This window comes from Eptatretus burgeri, chromosome 7 (genome assembly GCF_056783735.1).
Source record: "Eptatretus burgeri isolate ZD-2024b chromosome 7, Ebu_testis_v1, whole genome shotgun sequence".
Taxonomy (NCBI): Eukaryota; Metazoa; Chordata; class Myxini; order Myxiniformes; family Myxinidae; genus Eptatretus; species Eptatretus burgeri.
In genome coordinates this window covers 19,029,290-19,051,631 of record NC_140967.1, presented here as the reverse complement: position 1 = coordinate 19,051,631, position 22,342 = coordinate 19,029,290, and the positions used below count along the sequence as shown (strand labels likewise).

Sequence of the window (22,342 nt, the reverse complement as noted above, 5' to 3'; positions counted from 1 at the left end):
AAAAACATATTGCCATAAAATATTGCCGCATATTGACATAAAAATAAGATTGTTTTGCTTTCAAATTCCTGGACCATCTTCAATTATGGAAGCTGTTGATATGGTTTAACAAAGTATTGAAATTATAATTAAATACACATAAAGTGAAATGAAAACTTTTAAGTTTTATATGGGAGTAAAATTGAATATGGTAAGAGAAGGTGATGACTTCTCCCTATATGAGGACAAACCCTCACTTTATCTTATCATTTCAAGATTTTGTAAGATGTGATGTTTACGATGAACTCCAGAGACAAGAACAAGATGTTGATAACACTGCAGTAGGTCGTGGATTTACAGTTACAAAAATATTCTTTTTAGATATACACATCTTAAAATCAGATCCTCTTCAAGCTTGTTCTTATATTGATTTACCAAAAGAGATAAAACTTAAGAAAGTGGTTGTTAATATTCAAAACAGAGATAATAAATGTTTTCTATGTTCTGTTCTTGCTCACTTACATCCTCCACAATGGAATCCTGAAAGGGTTGAACATTATAAGAAACACGAGAATACATTAAATGTTAAAGATTTAAAGTTTCCAATGTCAATGAGAGATATTCCTAAATTTGAGAAAATGAATAATATATCTGTTAATGTATATGGATTAACGGATACAAACAAAGTTGAGATATTTAAAATTTCAAACAACTATAAAAATGATGAAACACACATTGACCTTCTCCACTTGACTTCAAAGGAAAAATCACATTATGCTTTCATCAAAAATTTATCAAGATTAACCAAATCACAACTATACAAGAGAAAATATAAAACGTATCCTTGTAAGAGATGTCTCAACTCCTTTCATGCAAAAGAACGATTAAATCAACATTCAACATTGTAGTAATCATAAATCAACCGTAATCAATTTACCACAAGCAAGTTTCAAACATATCATTCAAAGATTTTAACAAATCTATAAAACATCCGTTTGTGATATATGCTGATTTTGAAAGTATCCTTGAAAAGATAGACACTGTTTGTCCAAATCCAAATAAATCATACGCAAATAAATATCAAAAACATACTCCTTCTGGTTTCTGTTATTATATCAAATCATCTGTTGGTGATGAATACAACAAGTTAGAACTTTATAGAGGAGAAAATGCCTCAGAGGAGTTTGTTAGACGATGGGAAAAAGACTGTATTGTACGAAGAGAAATAATGGTTAAAACCGATGAACCAGTCATTAACAAAGGGAGAGAAAAACGAATTTAGAAAGAACAGTATCTGTCATATTTGTGAGGAGAAAATTGAGGGAGAGGTCAAGGTTAGGGATCACTGTCATCTTACTGGAAAATATAGAGGTCCAGCTCATTCCCGTTGTAATCTTAATTACAAGCCCCCAGACTTTAATCCTGTCTTTCTAAACAACAACGCTCACTATGACACACATCTATTTATTACTGAACTTTCAAAGACATCTGGAGATATTTCTGCCATTCCTAACACAGATCAAAATACATCTCATTCACAAAAACAATTCATACATCCCCCATAACCCATATCAGATTTCTTGACACATACAAGTTTATGGCAAGTCCATTATGTAACTTAGCATCAAATATTAAAAACTTACTGAATCATAAATCACATTTCTCAAATCAAGAAGAGATTGATCTCTTATCACAAAAGGGAATATATCCGTATGACGAGATGGATTCATTTGAGAAGTTTAAAGAAACACAACTTCCTTCAAGGGAAAGTTTCTATGGCAAGTTGAATAAAACTCATATTTTTGATAGGGATTATACACAAGCTCAAAAGGTTTGGGAGAAGTTTAATAAAAAGAATCTTAGAGACTATCATGATTTGTATCTTAAAACTGATGTATTGTTATTGGCCGATGTGTTTGAAACTTTTAGAACAGTCTGTCATAATAAAAATTCTTATGGATTAGACCCTGTTCACTATTAAACAGCCCCGGATTTGGCTTGGAATGCTATGTTAAAAATGACAAAACAGAATTTGGAATTAATCAGTGATATTGATATGCTTTTAATGAAAGAGAAGGCTAAAAGAGGAGGAATATCTCAAGTATGTTCCAAGAGATATGCTAAAGCAAATAACAAATATCTTCCTGATTATAATAAGAATGAGGACAACTCTTACCCGATGTATTGTGATGCTAACAATTTGTATGGGTGGGCCATGTCTCAATCTTTCCCTTCTGGGAAACTTAAATGGTTTAAAGAAAAACATTATGAAAAAGTTTTACTTGATATTGTTATCTCCTCTCAAAAAGAATTGGATGAGGCTGAAGTTCGATATTATTTTGAGGTTGATTTAAAATACCCTGAATAACTTCATTATAAACATAAAGACTGACCTGATGTCCCTGATAAAGAAAGTCCAAGAAAAGAATGGTTAAGTGATTACCAACAGTCATTTAATATAAAGGGTAAATCTTCAGAAAAACTACTGACTACATTAAATGATAAAGAAAGTTATGTTTTACATCAAAGGAACTTGAGACAATATTTATCTGCTGGGTTGAGAGTGAGGAAAAAATAAAATTCAAAAAATTTTAAAATTTAAACAAAGTCATTGGTTAAAGAAGTATATTGATTTTAATACAAAAAGGAGAACAGATGCAAAAACAGATTTTGAGAAGGACTTTTATAAATCAATGAATAATGCTGTATTTGGAAAGACTATGGAAAATGTTAGGAATCGACAAAACATAAGAGTTGCTCCATCATGGAAACAGGCTTCAAAGTTAATTAATAGACCAAGTTATGAATGAGCGGAGGTGTTTTCAGAGAACTTTTGTGCTATTCAATTGAAAAAAGAGAGTATTGAAATGGATAATCCTATTTATATAGGAACATCAATTCTTGACTTGTCAAAGTCATTAATGTATGACTATTACTATAATAATTTATAATCAAAGTATTCGGATAATGTGTCTGTTATATATTGATACAGATAGTTTTATATTAGAAATTACGATAAGTGATGTATCCGAGGATATGATTGATAATATTGATACGAGTAATTATAAATCAGGTGATGTGTTGTTTTCAACACAGAATAAAAAGGTTATTGGTAAGTTGAAAGTTGAATTGGGTGGGAAGGTCATTAGTAAATTTATTGGATTGAGTTCAAAGTCTTATCTTCAAAGTCTTATGCTTATGCTTGCTTTACATATATTGATAATATAATAATAACATTGAAAGGTGTGATAAAAAAAACTAAAGGGAATAAAGAAAAATATAATCAAGGAAGCTATAAACTTCAAACATTATTACAACTGTTTAACCTTAAAGAAGAAAGAGTACAGAAAAATGAATACAAGCCGGTAGGTGACATGGTTGGTCGCTAGACCAAGGCGAATTTGAAATATGTAGATAAGAGAACACATCAGATGGCATTTTTGCCGTTCCTTGTTCCATGACAAGAAACTGTCCATTCATCATTTGTGTTCGATTCCCTAACCCTACGTTAGGGAATCCCAACACGAACGTTGGGGTGAAAGCATATAGTAATATAATTGCATACTGGTCATTCAGTTTTTGACAGATCGGGCTGAAAATCTTTGACAAAGAGGTTGATTATAGTGCGCATAAAAGCATGGAAGCCGATTTCTGATTTTCGAAAAAAAAAATTCGGATTTTTTTCAAAAATTTCAAAGTCCCGTTGCTCGGCAACGGGGGCGTCCATAGCAACGGCGCTCAAAAGCATACAACTAGATCTTGGTATGAACCTACCAGTCAAGTTTGATCAAAATCGGTTGACTCCACTGGCCTCCAGAGCTGTCCATTACATACAAACAAACAGAGAGATATACAGACAGATGGGAAACCTGAGAATATGGGTAGTCTCGTGACCACCCTACAATAAAAACTTATACACATCAATTATATACAGAAGAGATCAATAAGAAAACATAAGGGGCTTTTGATGATAAAGGATATATTTTAGAGAATGGAATCAATCGTCTCCCTTATGGTTATAAGTAGAAGTGTTAAGATATTGGGTTGGGAATTTTAACAGGCAACCACTGTCTTTTTTACTGATTTATAAATGATAGAACCAAGCAATAACCAAACCAAAGAGTGGAGATGTAATCAGCCTTGGTATTTAAATGGAAAACCTAAAGAATGTGAGAAATATCAAATAAGTCTTATTGAAGAAATAACTGGGGTAAAAGTAGAGAAAACAAATAAGCAGATAAATTTAATTACAAATAAGTTGGAGGATGTAAAGAAAAAATTTATATCCTTGAATGGACTGAAAACTTTGATGGTTATCAATTGAACAATGGAAAAACAATTTACTGCAATCTCAAAATGATATGTGGCTCAGGAGGTGGTCAAATAAGAGCATTAAGAGAAGTTTATCATTTCATTTCTGCTCAACAAAGGCATTTAAACCAATAACTAAATTCCAAAGTAATTTTTGTGAATATACTCGATGGTGATGAATGTAATAGGAAAATTAAGTTATTCCCCAAAGTAGAACATGGACAAATATTCATTGGTTCACTCTTTGAGTGGAATGAAAATATGAGCGGGAAGGAGTGCTTCAATCAGTAAGTCAGTTTTACATTTGCTTGTATGGGAGGAGGAGGAAATCAGTCTCAATTTTACATTTGCTTGTATGGGAGGAAAGGGGATAGGTGGCGAGAAAATCAGTCTCCCATTTTGGGCTTTTGCTTGTACGGGAGGTGGAGGAAATCAGTCTCCTATTTTGGGCTTTTGGGGCTTGAGTCAGAAAGTTTTTCCCTTTTCCCCCATTCATTTGAATGGCTGCCTCAGAAACCCCATTTATCCTCTTCTGTGGTTGATGGTAATTATGAGACGAACAGAAATTAATAATACGGGGTTGGTGAACGGGACTAAATGATATGTGGGGCAGGGATGACAACAGAAGTAATTGGAATACAGTCATCCCCCATTTATTGCGGGGGTTATGTTCCAACCCCCCCCCCCCGCGAGAACTGAAAATCCGCAATGAATGGATGCCTCCCAAAAAAAATCAACTCGTCTGGTCTGGTTGGCTTGGCAATGATTGGGTTTGAGGTGCCGGAGATCGACTCGTCTGGTCTGGCAGGCTTGGCAATGATCGGGTTTGAGGTGCCGGAGATCGACTCGTCTGGTCTGGTCGGCTTGGCAATATTGGGGTTCGAGGTGCCGGAGATCAACTCGTCTGGTCTGGCCGGCTTGGCAATGATCGCATTCGATGTGCCAGAGATCGACTTGTCTGGTCTGGTCGGTTTGGCTGTGCTCGTCCAACTGCGGCAAACCTTTTTCCTTCCCGAAGCATATATCGAGCACTTTAACCTTCTCCTGGAGCGTCAGGACCTTCCTCTGGCGCTTCGGTTCCTTGCCTGAAGCCTTAGAAGGTGCAGGGCTTTTGGGCGGCATCGTAGGGTTTGGAGAAAAAATGTAGAAAATATTTGAAGTTTACAAGCGAAACTTTGTCTCGTACGTTGTGTGACTGGTTGAGCGCCACGCATTATAATTTATTGCTTAAATAATTTATATTTTATATATTATTACCGTGATATACCGGGGAATCCGCAGAAAAAATGAGTTATGTTCCAAGGGAAAACCCGCGATGAACCGGGGGCGCGAGAGGTGAACCACGATATAGCGGGGGATTACTGTAGTCGGATAACCGGAAATGAATACATGGGAATTGAAGAAAATCACAAAGCAAAAGGAAGATGGCATGGCAGAAGAAAAACTGAAGTCAGTGAAAAGATACATGAATGAAAATGCAAGAAAATGAATGAAAAAGATACATGAATAACTTCAAGAAAGTTAGTTTGAAAAGGAGGAAGTTGTGCCATGATTGAATGGAAGGGATGAAACAAGAATTTTATGCGGTCAAAATATAAATGTGTGTGATCATAAAAAATTCAATCAATTAGCACTGATGAAGGAGATAAGATAAGTTTGTTCTTTTGTTTTTTCTTCTCCCAAGAGATGACATGTTTTGGATCGATTATCATATGTTATTAAGATCCTGAAGGTTGGTGCTTTTATTGGCCTTTGTTATTCAGAAATCTGCTGTTTCATTAATCTGCATCGGTGTTTTTGCCAGAGGTTCAGGAGATGGGTATTTTTAATTTACTGTGATCAGTGTCAAGGCTTCCCATAACCCTGGCAATGAGGCATCAAGGCAAACATGAAAAATCCCGATCATTTCTTTTCTGAGATTTCCCCCAGGACAAGTTACTCCTCCATTTTAGGGTGATCCTGAAGCCGCCCTCAACCAGGGAATTTGGTCACATTAACAGCACACAATATCCTTCTCTAAGCAGATACCGAGGGATATATAACATCCACAAGTGAGTTCGAGTGCATAGTATTGCCAGCTTAATATCCTTCCAGTACACTATATTCAATGGTGCTGCAGCCTGATTGTGAGGATATTGTGCATACTTCTAACGTGTATAAACTGTCAGCCTTCTTCTCTACCACTCCATTCTGAGACTAAATATACACAGAAATGTATAAATTGTAAACGTGGGAAGAAGAGGGATTGAGGGTTGGTGGGAGGTGGAGGGGTGGGGGGGGGGTGCTCTCTCGCATGGTTTTATTGATGTTTAAATAAAAGCAGGTGAATAGCTTTCTCAATATTCTATGATATTGAGTTTGCTTTCGAACTTTATTCTATCCCCATGAGCTTCCTTTAGCTTTGCTCCTTTCTACATCCACCTTTATAAGTCTCCTCTGCATCTTGTTTTATCCAAATAAGCTTTCCATGTTTGTTCACTGTGTTTATTTGCATTGATATGTATGTTTATAATGGTCATCCCAAAGTTTTGAAAAAGTTTTGTCAGCAGGTTCCTAAGAAAGTTCGAAAAATCAAAATAAATTTGCAAATTCACAACCTTATCTGTGGTTATCTGGATATGATTTAGAAAAAAACAACTAGGATCTTCAATGGAAAGTTAAAAATCATACACAAATGACACCTGAATGTGGTCCAGAAAACAAATTTGATTTTTACCCAATGAAGCAAAAAGTATGGCAATGCATTTGGTTAAGTTCTATCTGCCATCCTGTCTACAAATGTCAGTTTATGATTGAAGAAGAACTTGCTTTCAATTGAATGTTATTACAAGGAAATTTTGCACAGGAGGAGGCCATTCAGCTCATCATGCTTGCTCCACACCAATACCAGATTTAATCAATCCATTAATACCCCTTCCCTTCATGTGCAGACTTTTGGCTGCTGCATGGGTACTCATTTCACCAACCTCAGAAGGATGACAGGCTGAGTCAACCACCTGGTGTTAATTCAGCAGAAAACAGGGCTTGAACTCAGGACCCTAGGATCCCAAGCCATCACCCTAACCACTAAGCCAACACCAGGTTATCTTTTTAACACAAATCGGAAAACGAACCTGCAGTTTAATTGTACTTTGGCTCTGAATTCGTCCTAATCGCACATGTGCAGAGAGGAGTGAGATAATCTTTTTATTTTGTCTGCTTGTCTGGCAGTCAAACAAAATTGAATATCTATTCAAACAGGAAACGTACTGTTTTTAAGGACATTATAAAGGATACAAACAACAGTCATGAATAACTAATGTAAAGTGGTAAATAAGGTGGTGGAAGAGATGCTGCATTAATGGTGGTAAACTTCTGTAAAAAAAAAAAAATTCTATAACTGTTGAAGTCTTTATTTTATTTCAATTTAATTATATACTTGAACACTGTAGAAGACAATTCGCCTTTTCGCACTTTCAAAAGCCTTCCGTTTAGCAGTATTTGGACAAAATATTACGGCATTTTACATCATCACAACCAATCAAATTTTCCCGCTCGTATAGTCTGCCCGTATTGTTGGTGTATTATATTTTTCCTCTTGTTATATTATTATTATTATTAACATATTTATCTCAAGACTTGTGGGGTAAGGTGTTTTATGAACTCTCTCGTCTTTGAATGAAATGGTCGAGGTGATCGCAAAATTACATGTTCATTGTCTCATACTTTACGGATATATGTGGAATAAATATAAAGTTTCTCACACTGTATTGTATCAGGAATTAAAACCATGGCATCTAGTACCAAGGACTTGGTCGAGGCAGAAAGCTTCTCGTATATGCTGATGTGTTGTCATTTGGGGAATCGTCAAAATTTTGGGTTAATTTTTGCCAACCTAATTTTTTAGTGACTATGGACCATAAATTTATCAAAAATTCAGGTTGGCATTTTTTTGGCCGCCATCTTGAAATTTGCTATATAAAAACACATTATTGCCCATATCTCGACCAATAATAGTTGGATTTTGATGATGTTGATTTCTAAATATGTATAATTACACACTGGCCACATTGAACTACAACTACATTACCTTAACCATGATGTTGAGTCACCAATTTAAAAATTATATCGCTTTTAGTCTGTTGTAAGGGTTGAATTATTAATTTTTCCTTATATGAAGAAATTTATTGTGCGAAAACAGTTATTCATCTGAATCAGTTTCTTGATCTGACATGCAGTCCTGTTGGGTATTCATACAGCTCTCTGGATTGGCTTCACACTTGCACAATTCTGTGCACTCCAAATTGTTTTGCTTGCAAGAACAACGAGCATTACACAAACTTTTGCTGCAACCACACCTCACCAATTCTGTAACTGATTCAGGGGCTGGAGGCATTTTGGACAGAATTGGTTTCAATTCACTGGTAGATTCTCGATACCATCCAAGCTTTGTTGGGTCAAGACGACAGGGCTTTGGAACAAGTACTTCCTGCAACACATGGTACTGTAGATGAGCTTGGCGAATGTGTTCCACCATGGCACCTTGTGTGGGTGGTAACTTCTCCACACCTTGATTTACGTTCAGGGTACGGAATGCATTCCATCGCAATGCCTTAGCTTCAGTATATGACACATCCTTGGTATTGAAGAGTTTGCAGATGAAATCTTCACAACCTGTGAGTACTTGTGGTGTTGGTTCCTGACCTTTGCCCAATTCTGTCAGAGCACAGATCACATTGTCTTCTGCTGTTGTGAATGCTCTCCACCAGCTAGTCTTGCTCTTCCCATACATTTGTCCAGTAGTGTCACATCCACTTATTGCATGTAATCCTCTTAATGCTGAGACTTTGCTGGCACCAAGTACATTATAGATTGGTTGCAGTTTAACATGCCGTTGGTTTGTGCTTGTACCCATGATGACTGTTGCTTCACTACCCAACTGTGGTAACACTGACAATGCCAAGACCAACATGTCAGTGTCAGATGCATATATATGAACATGGAATCCTGATTTGTGTATTTCTGAACCATACAGGATGAGAAGAGTGTCTGCTTCTTCTTGGCTACTGTTAAGGTCCACTATATCTGCTGGAGACTGGTTGGTGGATACACCCAGATGGGTTACTGTTGTGACTTGTGACTTACAGTTCTCTGCTACCTTTTGAGCAAGATAGAGTGTCAACAGCTCCTTGGTTTTAGTACTGCGCAGAAAGGTAGTGAAGTCATTAATCTTTGTCGAGTCATCTATCTTGTAATCAGGAGTACGAGATGATCTCCCTCCAGTGCGTCTTTGTCTGGTGTTGTATTTCATTGATGCTTGAATGCTATAGTTATCAAACACTACACATGAGATGCTGTAATCGGAGGACTTCCTATCGATGGCATTCACAAAGTAGTTAGCCAGATCACTGCATTTTTTGATCGATTCTTTAGCCACAATCAGTTCATTGACCACAGCCATACCATCGAAGACTATGCATGTTTGCTCTAGGATTGCTACTTCTTCTTGAGATGGTTCCTCTGTCACTGGCTCATCTGCAACGAGAGCCTCCAGTTGATGAATTAAGTGTGATTTATCTTCACATGGATGAAGACTTTCATTAGCATACTGTTTGTAGTAGAGAACTCATAGTTTCCAATAACCTCTTTGAGATCGATCTCACGTGTGGAGCGTGTGATAACAAGGAGACGGGCCATCATGAAATTGGATACCTTCAAATTGACTTCAGTTGATCCAGATGCTACCTTTATTGTTGTACACCCTGCATTCCAGCCAAGCACTTTCACCTTTGTCATTTTGTCCCATAGATTATTTTGCCCTTGGATTCTCTCCTTTACAAAATTGCAGTAAGCGGGTCTACCTCTCTCTTCAGTGCCAAGTATACTATCTTGAACATTTTGTGGCATGATGACATTTGTTGTGATGTTGTACAACTTCATTTCTGTACCATCTTCACACTTGGACACTGTGAAAGGATTCGACTTTGACAGGACTTCTTTCAGTTGTAGGACATTATTTTCTTGGCGCATCACTATGCTGTTGGAGAGGGCATGGTGAGTATCACGTGTAACTTTTGACATTCCCAACATTTCTTCCATTTCCTGTGATATAGCTGTTAAGTGTGGTGTGCTGAGGCAATACCGTAGATCTTCCAATGTCTGTGACGTTAGTAGTTTCTGCAAAGCATGGAGCATGCCACTTCGCATGTTGGTCCTTTAGCTGTTCTGCAGTTATATCAGCCAGACGGTTATGAATTCCAAGGAATTCCAGTTCACCTAAATCAGCCCTACGACAGACAGAATGCAGAAATTTTTCATATGATGAATATTTTGGGTGTTGTCTCAACAAATCACTGCTATGTTTTTGACATTTAATACACAGTTTATAGTTTGTATTGGTGCGTGGTCTTTTTGTAGGTGGCTCTCCCATCTTTCTTCAGGCTGTTGTAGCTATATTCTGAAAAAAGCAGAAACAAATATTTAATAAATTTTAAACATGTGATAATAGGTATTTATGTGAAAATAGTCAAATTAGGTCATGATAACAGCTATGAAATATCAAAAAAGAACATAAAAATTTCATTATTTTGGCTGCCGCTATAAGCTAAAAAATGGCATTATTGACAATTTCCTTGTCAAGTTTTATATTTAGACCTTTATAAGGTATCACAAATGATTGCTAGCCCTCTAAAACATACATTTCAACACTAATATCATGTAAATACCTCTATCAGAGGTAAAGATATGGTTGGAAATTTGTTTTTACCCGAGCGAATTTCAAGATGGCCGCCAATAATCCAAGATGGCTGCCAAAAAAATGCCAACCAGAATTTTTGATAAATTTATGGTCCATAGTCACTAAAAAATGAGGTTGGCAAAAATTAACCCAAAATTTTCACGATATTACACAACAGCATATACTATTCAGTGAAGAGCAAATCCAGGCTCTTGTTAAGTTCAATGTGATGAAGAAGAACTCACATGAAATCCACATATAAATTGTTTTCAACTCTTCTTCATACTTCCCCAATTTACCTACAATCGTTTTTCTGATATTTTGTTTTGCTACATCTAGATTTCACTTCTATCACGAGTCTTGAACTTTTGGACAATGCTCAACAGGGCCTTGTTTCTGTGATCTGATATCCTTTAGGCGCATGAGTTATATTTAATTATACGAGTACGTGCCCGTACGTGCGTGGCCGTACGTGCAAAAAAAAAAAAAAAAAAAAAACTTTCAAACCGCGAGCCAGAAACAACCACACAGGCCGTTTCTTCTCTCTCGCGTGCCCGTACGTGCGTGGCCGTACATGCAAATCAAAAAATATATATATATATATATATATATATATATATATATATATATATATATATATATATATATATATATATATACTTTCAAACCACGAGCCAGAAACAACTACATAGGCCATTCCTTTGCTCTCGCATGCCCGTACGTGCGTGGCCATACGTGCAACCCCCCCCCCCCCCAAAAAAAAAACTTTCAAACCGCGAGCCAGAAATAACTATACAGGCCATTCCTTCACTCTTGTAAACAACGACTGAATTGGGGCATTGTGTTTATCTATAAATGCGCATAAGAAATCGCGAAATTATTAGAATACATTAACTCATCACTATCCGGAAGTGGTGCGTGCCCCTACGGAATGTTCACATGTATTCCATGAATGATCGCTTACATTGAAGTAACAACTGCTGTGATACTTACACACACAGAGTTAATTAAATCAAGTTTACCTCCCTGTCCTTGCTTGCCATGACATTCGCTGCCATTGACCATTGCCACTCCTACGCCACGGTAACTAAGGCACCGATCCCCATCGCAACTGGCACGGCACGTGACGTCATCGTCGGCCGGTCGCGCACTGGACTTAGCAGCAACGTGTCCTTTCATTGGTTGGTAAATAAATGGCCGCAGCACCGTGTCGTGTTATTGGTTGGTAAATAAATGGCCGTAACTTGTGAAGCACTTGTATGATTAATATCAAACCTTGAAAGGCACATCCACAGGGCCCCCGCAATATACCTGGCAAGTTTCAATTAGATCGGATCAGTGGTTGTCGATAAACAGCGGACACACACACACACACACACACACACACACACACACACACACACACACACACACACACACACACACGAGATTTCTGGAATTAGAGATAGATGACACTTGGTGAAGATCATGGTGTTGACTTGTTTTATTCTTGGTTATATTCATCGTAACTCATGATTCCATGGAGGTCTTTTGGACTTCTGGCTATTCTAGTATAACTGAGGCCGAGTAACTTCTTGAATCCTATCTCCTTAAGGTGCGATTAGAAACACCTTCTTTCAGGAGACATATTGATGTGCATGCTGGCTGAATATTCAGAACACTTTCACCCAACCCCAAATTCCTTTGGAGCACCGTGATTGTGTTCCTCCTTTTACAATGGTTATAGTTTCCCACAGCAATATCAGCCTCATGGGGAAGCTTGTGCGTTTATCACATGCAGGATGAGATCATCTCGTGCACTTTTACAATTGCAAGACGAGGGGACAATGCATAAATAAACGAAAAGGGCACTCGGTAGCGCACATACCTCTGCCAGGCTGATTAGTTCATGTTTTGTATCCCTCTGATAGGCCGGATCTGAATTTGGACATGAACTAAAATTTGATCGGCTTGCTCTTTTCACCTAACCAACTCATCCACCAAGTTTCGAATCCATCCATAATTTTTGAAACATTGTGCTATATGTCATTTTTGGCCCTATCACTCAATGGTGAATAATCACTTTGCAAACTTCTTGGATCCAGATCTGGATTCAGATCTTCACCAAAATCTAATAATTTTATCCTTGTTACATACCCAAGCTCTCCACCAAATTTCAGCTGAATCCGTCCACAACTTTCAAGATATCCTGTTCACAAACAAACAGACAGACAGACAGACAGGGGTGAAAACATAACCTCCTCCACCTGCAGTATCAGAGGTAACACATGGGATTTGAACCTGGTATCCCAGTATCATGAGCTATGTGCTCAGAGAGAAACCCAAGCATCTGGGTCTTAGTTGAATCACCCTCGTTCTCAGCTCGAAATTGTCTGCTTTGTACTGACAATTCTCGTTTAAGGCCTGTCACCAACCACTATTTGTCCATCTCTGGCTGCCCGAGTCTGCCTTGTGGTGAGAATTTTGTTCTCTGTACTGGTTACCACAGATGACACTTGGCAAGACATGAATGGAAGCAAATACTGCCTTGTCTAACAGTGCATGCTGATTCCACAAATCTGAAACGCTGCCAATTGGGCAATAAAAATATCATCAGGGAGTATGTTGCATTTATTTATTTAATGTGACGTTTGCATATGTGACATCACAAGCAGACTGGCATTAAACCAGCACTGGCTGGCATGTTTTAATCTTTTTAAACATAAGCTTTCTGACACTGAGCACAGTACTTGCTACACAATAAATTATTTGTTTGATCAGTCAGAAGTTTAATCAATCTTGTTGGTTCATGACAAGATGACTCGATATTATTAATAGCATCTCCTGCAGTGTGCGGATTGCAGCTCATGGGGTTGGTCCAAGTGTTTAACAAATGCCAGGTCTGATATGTGACTGAAGTTGGTTTGGCCAGGAATTTTTTAATTTGGTCAGGGTGACGGTGATAACTTGTCTGCTCTTCTTCAAAAGTACTCATGGGATCTTTTATATCCACCAGCTTACAATGTTCATGCAAGTGATGACACACATTGATGCAATGCCCTACATGCGAAACACCAATCCAGAACATGACGGTTTAGATATTATAGTGAGGAGTGACATTTAAACCCAGACCACGCAGATCTGAGCTAAGTGAATTACTTCTGAGCTATTCTGACATACCAATGCAAACAGAAATGAAATTGTTTCTTTGTCTGTTTGTGAAGTTTGTTTATTTTTAACCTCCGCCATCTTCGAAGATGGATGGAGGTTTAGGTTTTTACCCCTTTCTGTTTGTTTGTTTGTTTGTTATCTTGCCAAAACAAAGTTTTTGCAAGATATGTTAGTCAGCTTGTATGTTTTTTTGTTTGTTTGTTTGTTTGTCTGTAATCACGTATAAAAAATTCTGCACAGCACAGTTATCATCGGAAATTTTTGTAACTTCGCATATCAGAGGCCTATAGAGGTCCCTTTCAGTGCACAAAATTTTGAAGGTCAAGGTCAAAGGTCAAGGTCACTTTGGCGCAAATCAGGGGAGTCGACGAAACCCTTATTTTTTGAGTAATTTTGATCGGATCGTCTTCAAACTTCATGGGAATATAGTTCATGGTCTGGCGCTCAGCTGATTAATTTTTGGTGGCGATTGGCCTTGACCTTCATATGTTTTTTTTGTTTTTTTTTGGTCTGTAATCACGTATAAATCACTCTGCAGAGCACAGTTATCATTGGAAATTTTTGTAACTTCCATTATCAGAGGCCTACAGAGGTCCCTTTCAGCGCATAAAATTTTGAAGGTCAAGGTCAAAGGTCAAGGTCACATTGTCACAAATCAGGGGAGTCGACGAAACCCTTATTGTTTGAGTATTTTTGATCGGATCGTCTTCAAACTTAATGGGAATATAGTTCATGGTCTGACGCTCAGCTGATTGATTTTTGGTGGCGATTGGCCTTGACCTTCATGGTTAGCGCCTAAGGTCAAACATATTTGACCCCAAGGTCAAATTTTCAAGTTTTAGGAACCATATCGTGTAGTACCTCAAATTGAACACCTCGATGAGTGCTTTGTAGATATGTGAAGCTTGAGACATTATGACGTCATTTGGTGACGTTATGAGGCAAACGCATATTTTTCATGGATACTCTGTAGAACGATTCTCATCGCAATCTCTCGTAGGCAGATATTCCTCAAGGAGTGGCTCCTGGTGGATAGCAGCTCTGTTCACCTCAGTGTGACCTTAAAGAAGTCACACGTGGTCACCTTTTGGCAAGATACGGGTCACCCTGCGGGTGACATTGGTTTATTTGTTTGTTTGTTTGTTTGCTTGTGAACAGTATTACGGAAAAACTCCTCAACGGATTTCGACGAAACTTGGTGGGGGGGGGGGTTAGGTATGGTCCAAGGATCATGCCATTAAATTTTGGACTTGGTCCCGCCCCCCCCCCCAAAAAAAATTGTTAGAGAATTATTTTTTTTTTTTTGCATTTCTACATGTTTTAAGTGATTTCCACCCCCCCCAATTTTTTTTTACCCGCCCCCCCCAAAAAGAGAATTTTTTTCATTTCTACTTGTTTTAAGTGATTTCCAACCCCCCCAAAAAAAAATTGTTACCCCCCAAAAAAAATTGTTAGACAATTTTTTTTTGCATTTCTACATGTTTTAAGTGATTTCCAACCCCCTCAAAAAAATTGTTACCCCCCAAAAAATTGTTAGAGAAAATTTTTTTTTGCATTTCTACATATTTTAAGTGATTACCAACCCCCCAAAAAAAAAAATTGCTTGAGAATTTTTTTTTTTTTTGCATTTTTACGTTTTAAGTGATTTCCACCCCCCCCCAAAAATTGTTACCCCCCCAAAAAAAAGAAACAATTTTTTTTGCATTTCTACATGTTTTAAGTGCTTTCCAACCCCCCAAAAAATTGTTCGAGAAAAAAAAAATTTTGCAACTTTTTTTTTCAACAAAATTTCGATTTTTTTTTTTTTTTTTTGCATTTTTACATGTTTTAAGTGATTTACAACCCCCCCCCCCCCCAAAAAAAAATGTTGGAGAAAAGAACTATAACTCTCAGCACTGTTGACATCATATTTAATGAATAAGATATAAGGTTCACTTGAGTGACCCAGCAGTATTGGCGCGGAGGTTTTGCACTCTCCCGAGTGCTCCCCCTCGAGTTGCTTTCTCTTGTATTTCCAGCTATCCAGATATATTATATTGTTACGGTTGTAGGGGGGTCATTCCATGTCAAATCATCAAAGAATCTGCCGTCATCTCTCAGATTTTTGGAAAACTTTGGGAACCAAATGGGACCCATGAAAAACGGCAAGAACTCAAATATTTTTGCTAACAGCCTCTTAATTAGTGAGATACAGACTAACGAACTTTGGACTAATTAGCACGACGTCGCAAATTCAAATGGCCATATCTCTAAAGTATAACACCTAGAGAGCTGGTTTTGATGTCATTTTAAAGGTATTTTCATGCCCGATGAATTTGTCTGGGCAACATTTTCTTATCTCCAAGCACAAAAAAGTTATCACAAAATATAAACTTCAATCGTGAATCCCCCAAAAATGTATCCTTCAAATTTCCTCAAATTCATCCCAGAGGTACCTTATGATGTCAAGAAGCTTCCACATAAGTTTTGTGATGGGCACTCCAATAGTTTCTGAGATATGAGCAATAATATACATGTACGTATGGCATATGGGTTAGAAAATCAGCATTTGTAATGTATTATACAATCATTCTAACCTAGCCATGACAGGGAACACAGGGAACGACCATCAATTGCTTTGAAGTATCATATACTTTCATTTTCAACTGGGCCTGAGGGGAAGAAACAAGTGCTGCTGTTGCTGCATTGAAGAGGAAATTGAAAGCCTAAGTCAGGTTAGTGAACACTGTGTACTTGAACTCACTTATTGATTGTATAATACATTACAAATCCTGATTTTTAAACCTCTATGCCATACGTACATGTACATTATTGCTCATATCTCAGAAACTATTGAAGTGCCCATCACAAAATTTATGTGAAAGCTTCTTGACATCATACGGTACCTCTGGGATGAATTTGAGGAAATTTGAAGGATACATTTTTTGGGGATTCACGATTGAAGTTTATATTTTATGATAACTTTTTTGTGGTTGGAGGTAGGAAAATGTTGCGCAGACAAATTCATAGGGCATGAAAATACCTTTAAAATGACACCAAAACCAGCTCTCTAGGTGTTATACTTTAGAGATATGGCCATTTGAATTTGTGACGTCGTGCTAATTAGTCCAAAGTTCGTTAGTCTGTATCTCACTAATTAAGAGGCTGTTAGCAGAAATATTTGAGTTCTTGCCGTTTTTCATGGGTCCCAATTGGTTCCCAAAGTTTTCCAAAAATCTGAGAGATGACGGCAGATTCTTTGATGATTTGACATGGAATGGCCCAGGGGTAGATGGAGGAATTTCACAGCAAAGTTACGATTGTATAGAGTTGCTTGGTCCGTAGACGTGTTGGAGACATCTCAATGTAAATCAAGTAGGGAAAGTTTGAGCTTAAGTGTGACTTGTAACCACATGGGGGGGGGAGGGGGCTGCTGTGTTAAAAGATAGAGATTTAGGACAATTTCCTACAGTATGTAATCGTCCCCATGTGACCTATTCCTACGTTTTTACATTTACAAGCCAGCAATAAAATGACGTTCTTATAACAAAACAATAATAACAATGCCGCACGTCCAAGCAGGCAAGAAGCTTAATCCCCGCCTTCCTGGCATCGTACCAGCAAGTCATACCCCCGAGGCTTATGATTAATGGGTGTTACGTCAGAGAGCCGGTATAAGGAAAGTGAGGCTTGGAGCATGAGATCAGGGAGGACCGTTGTATGTGGAACATGGCTGAGAGGGAGGATCTCGTTTTTGCACTCCTCTCAGCAAGATGAAATGGCTACACAATTCTCATGTCATGCTGTAAATTTGCCCGCATGCTGGGCAAGATGCAAGTCATTGACTGTTCAACTGAGCCATGAAGTGTGTACGGTCCTGAGGAGAGAAGAAGAGTATGCCTCGTGGCCTTATCACGGGGCCTCAGAGATCGTCTCATCGTATGGTCGAGGAAGAAGGTGGGCGATTGTTGTGAGCAGACCTCATATAAGAGAGGAACATTTGGCATATCCGTTCATGAGAAGAAACCGCATGGTGGTTGGTGAGCCCGGGTGTTCAATACCACCTCAAAAACTACCTCATTTATATTTCCCGCCCAAAGAGTGGTTCGGTGCCATTTTGGGTGCATCTTCCCATACATGACGAAGTGGCTCAACCCCAAAGTTCAGTAAAGACCATTTCTGGATAAAGCTAAGTGCCAGAATAAAGGGAGGATTTTCTTTTATTTTGTTTTCCCCTTCTCTGTATTAAAGTTTGTGTGTGGAGGCTCCTCAAATTTAGGCTTTAATTGACCTAACATTATATTATTACATTTTGAATTATTACCATTGTAAATATTTCATCTCTTTTCATTAAATCCCCGTGTTTATGTTGAGTTGCTGGTGTCCGTGTATCTATTGTGGGTTCGAGATAACCCCCCTTGTGTTGTGCATCCATCTGCTCTGTTTTTGCCGCCCGATTCCCCTCCTGCACATGCCATAATCTCTGAGGATCACGTGTTTGCCTCTCAGGAAAACCGATCGGCGATCTGGCCTGGTCGGTGTTGACCACCCGCCCACGACAATTGGGTTTGGGGAATTAACCTAACCGCCACGGCCGTGACATTTTGGTGTCAGAACTGGGACATGAACCTCCCTGACTCCCTTGGGAGTGCAAGATTAAAAATCTGAACAAACATTTTACAGGGTACATTAAATTGTTGATCACGATAATTGGTGTCAGGTAGTACATTTCGAACACTGATTGACATTTGTTGATCAAGGATGGGAAGTTTTGAATCCATCGGGACCACGACATTTGGTGTTGGAGAGAGCTAAGCTTAAAAAAGAAAGAAAAAAGAATTGGGAATCTAATTTTTTTAAATGATCACCTCTCCATCATCGAGGGAGATGGGATTGTAGAACTGAGGGGTGATATACGAGTGATGGGTGAGGGAATCAGGGAGGAAATTAAGGCGGGTCAAGGGTATCTGAAGGTGAAGCTGGAAAAGGTAAAGGCGGGGCTGCAAAGCCTGAATGTCAGGCTGGTGGAGGTAAAGCACGATATGCAAAGGATGGACCAGAGGACGGCAGATGAAATAAAGATGGCACGAGAGTCAATGAACAGGGTGAAGGAGAATGTGGAAGGTGTTTGGACCGAAATGGAGATGGGTAAGGAGGAAGTGACAAACAAAACAGCGGTTAGACGAGAAGTAGATAGACCCGGACAGGGAATGAAGGGATTTTTTTAAGGAGAGGAGGAAACAAAGGGGGAATTAGGCACCGTAAAGGAGAAATGTAAGGTGAGACATGAAGAAATGTCGAAAACGGTTAAAGGAATGGAAGAAAAGTTGAAAGAAGAAATTGGGTTGGAGGAATTAACCTATCCACCATGGCCGCGCCAATATACTGTAATGTGTTTTGGTTTTCTGCCCAAACCAAGGTTCAGTACTGCATTCGCAGTTTCTTGGAAAGGGTTGGTTCGCCATTGCCTCCATATATAATAGCTTGGTCCGTGTGCTCGAGCAGCTTAGATTTATGCTTATGAAAGGGATCTGTCAGAGGTAAGTTGTTTTGAAATATGTGCACTGAGAAGGCAGTGATTGCAAATCAAAGAGCAGAATAGGGTAAGGTTGTATTGCGTAAAACCTCCTGTACAGGCGAGGCAATGTGGAGGACTTGTGAGCACCAAGGCATTTGAAAGCCATGAGAAGCAATGACATGGAAACTTCATGGGCCATTTGGCCAAAGACAGCAGTCCACCACTGAGTGAGCTGTGGAGCCATGGATGAAGGCAGAACACTTTTGTGGAGGTGAAACCCCTGCGTGGAATGAGAGCCAATAACAGGACAAGCCTCATGTTTGAGGGTGGTCCCTGTACAACACCAGTGTGAATGCGTCATTTGGACCCGATAAAAGATCGTGCCTACTCATGTTCTTGCCTGCAACCTTGGGTTCTTGTTTGAGCACCATTAGCGGGGTTTGGTACTTGAAATGAGAGCGAGAGAAGAACCTTCAGAGTTTAGGCTTTATTCCATTTGATTGGAGCCGCTTCTGCGGGCACACCGGGGAATACAGGTTCAGCTAGGAGTACATAAGCAGTAACGTATACATGTGTAATTAATCATCGCAGAATAAATCCGCGTAAGCACGGAGTTCGATATAATCTCCATTCTCACCAGTCAATGAGCACCTTCAGTCAACGAGCACCAAGTGAACAGCCGATGTAAATGGCAATGCCCCGGGGACAATCACCCCGCACCGCGGAGACCTCCCCTTATACGCGAGACGCACAACATGTGATCCCGCGTCATGTCCCTCAATTCACCTCAATTCACCACATTCTCCCCACCTTTAAAATGCAACTAGGGGCCCAACTTACACAACATGATTGCTTTAGCACTATAGGAGTATACATTTCAAGCAACGCGGACTAATAGGTCTACAGAAGCATACATGCCAAGCAGTGATTATTTTGAGTTGTAGGAGCATGGTAATGAGCATCGATATATGATATAATGAGCATATAGGAGCATGAGCAGCGAGAATGCCGATAATCCCCTTTACAGATTGAGTCGTCGAGGGGGCCTTATTCGTCGACCTCTCCGGGAGTAAATGGCAGTTTCACTTGAGGGAGGCTCCCGATCCTCTTGGTGAGCCTCGACTTGTGCCGGGGATGACTCCTCGATCGCTCTCGGGTGGAACGCGGCAGCCCCGTCGCCCGGTGGAGTTCCTGGGGGGGGAACACCTGGGGAGGGGATGTCAGAAGGAGGAGTGCCAGAAGGTGGTGTACCTGCGGGAGGAGTACCTGAGGGAGCCAGATGGCGAACCGACACAGTGGTCTCCCTGCCATCCGGGAGCCTGACATGAGCATACTCCGGATTAGTGTCAATGAGTTCGACCCCCTCCACCAGGGGTTCATACTTGCTTTGTCGTACCGGGCGTTTCATGAACACTGTTCCGGGATGGGTCAGCCAGTTGGGCACCGTTTGACCGTCAACATAACGTCGCTGGTGAGTAAACATTCGTTCGTGAGGAGTTGCATTGGTGGACGTGCAGAGCAAAGAGCGTATGGAATTCAGAGCGTCGGGAAGAGTAACCTCCCACCGCTCGGGGCCCAGCCCTCTTGATTTCAACGCCAGAGTTACAGCTTTCCAAATAACCCTGTTATACCGTTCCACCTGCCCGTTACCCTGTGGGTTGTAACCCGTCGTTGAACTAGTTGCTATGCCGAGCTCTAGTAGGAATTGTTTTAGCCCGGCCGACATGAAACACGGCCCTCTGTCTGAATGTATGTACGAAGGTTTCCCAAACATAGCGAAGAGGTCAGAGAGACATCTCACGACAGTGCCCGAGGTCATATCCGAGCACGGAAATGCGAAAGGGAACCTTGAATATTCATCAACAACGGTGAATATGTATCTGTTGTCTGTCTCGGTCGGCAGGGGCCCTTTGAAGTCGATGTTTAGTCTCTCGAAGGGGGAAGTGGCCTTGATCAGTCTGCCAGATGCCGCGCCATAGAATCTGGGTTTTAGTTCAGCACAAACAGGGCATGAAGCATTCATTTGTTTAATATCTTCAACAGAATAGGGAAGATTTTGTCTGCGCACGAAATGTGCCATTCTGGTTACCCCTGGGTGGCAGAGAGACACGTGTAGGTCTTGCAAAGCCTGACTGATTGTTGCCGAACTGTAGACCTGAGAGAAGGTATCTGCAGCAGGGTTTTCCTTCCCGGGCCGGTAGATAATGTCGTAACTGTAGCAGGCTAGGTCTATCCGCCATCTCATAATTTTTTCATTCTTAATTTTCCCGTTATTTTTCCCATCAAACATGAATGCCACGGATCATTGGTCCGTAACGAGCGTGAAGTGGTTTCCCAGTAAATAATGTCTCCATTTCCGCAGCGCTTCGACGATGGCGTACGCTTCCTTCTCTATCGCTGAGTGTCTCTGCTCGCTTCTAGAGAGAGTTCTCGAGAAGAACGCGACCGGCCGCCCAGACTGATTAAGTGCAGCAGCTATCGCGTGATCTGAAGCATCGGTTTCCACCACAAAGGGCACTGAGCTATCGATCGATAAAACCACGGACTTACTGATATCATCCTTGAGGTTGTGGAAAGCTCTTACAAGAGCGGCATCTGGTGGAAAGTTTTTGCAATGCACTAGGGGATGTATTTTCTCGGAGTATTGCGAAATCCATCTCGCATAGTAAGCGAACATCCCGATCACCCGG

General features: G+C 39.8%; 1 protein-coding gene and 1 long non-coding RNA gene across 2 annotated transcripts in view; one reads left to right on the top strand and one right to left on the bottom strand.

Moving 5' to 3' along the window:
- Nucleotides 1-22,342, top strand: part of LOC147022771 (uncharacterized) — a 121,641-nt gene that overhangs the window by 51,556 nt on the left and 47,743 nt on the right. The gene's annotated exons all lie outside the window — the stretch shown is intronic.
- LOC147022773 (uncharacterized) overlaps nt 20,125-22,342 on the bottom strand; it is a 4,550-nt gene continuing 2,332 nt past the window's right edge. The window contains exon 2 of the mRNA XM_085887575.1: nt 20,125-20,858. Coding sequence (XP_085743701.1) covers nt 20,700-20,858 — 159 coding nt within the window. The 3' untranslated portion in view covers nt 20,125-20,699. The remainder of the gene's footprint in view (nt 20,859-22,342) is intronic.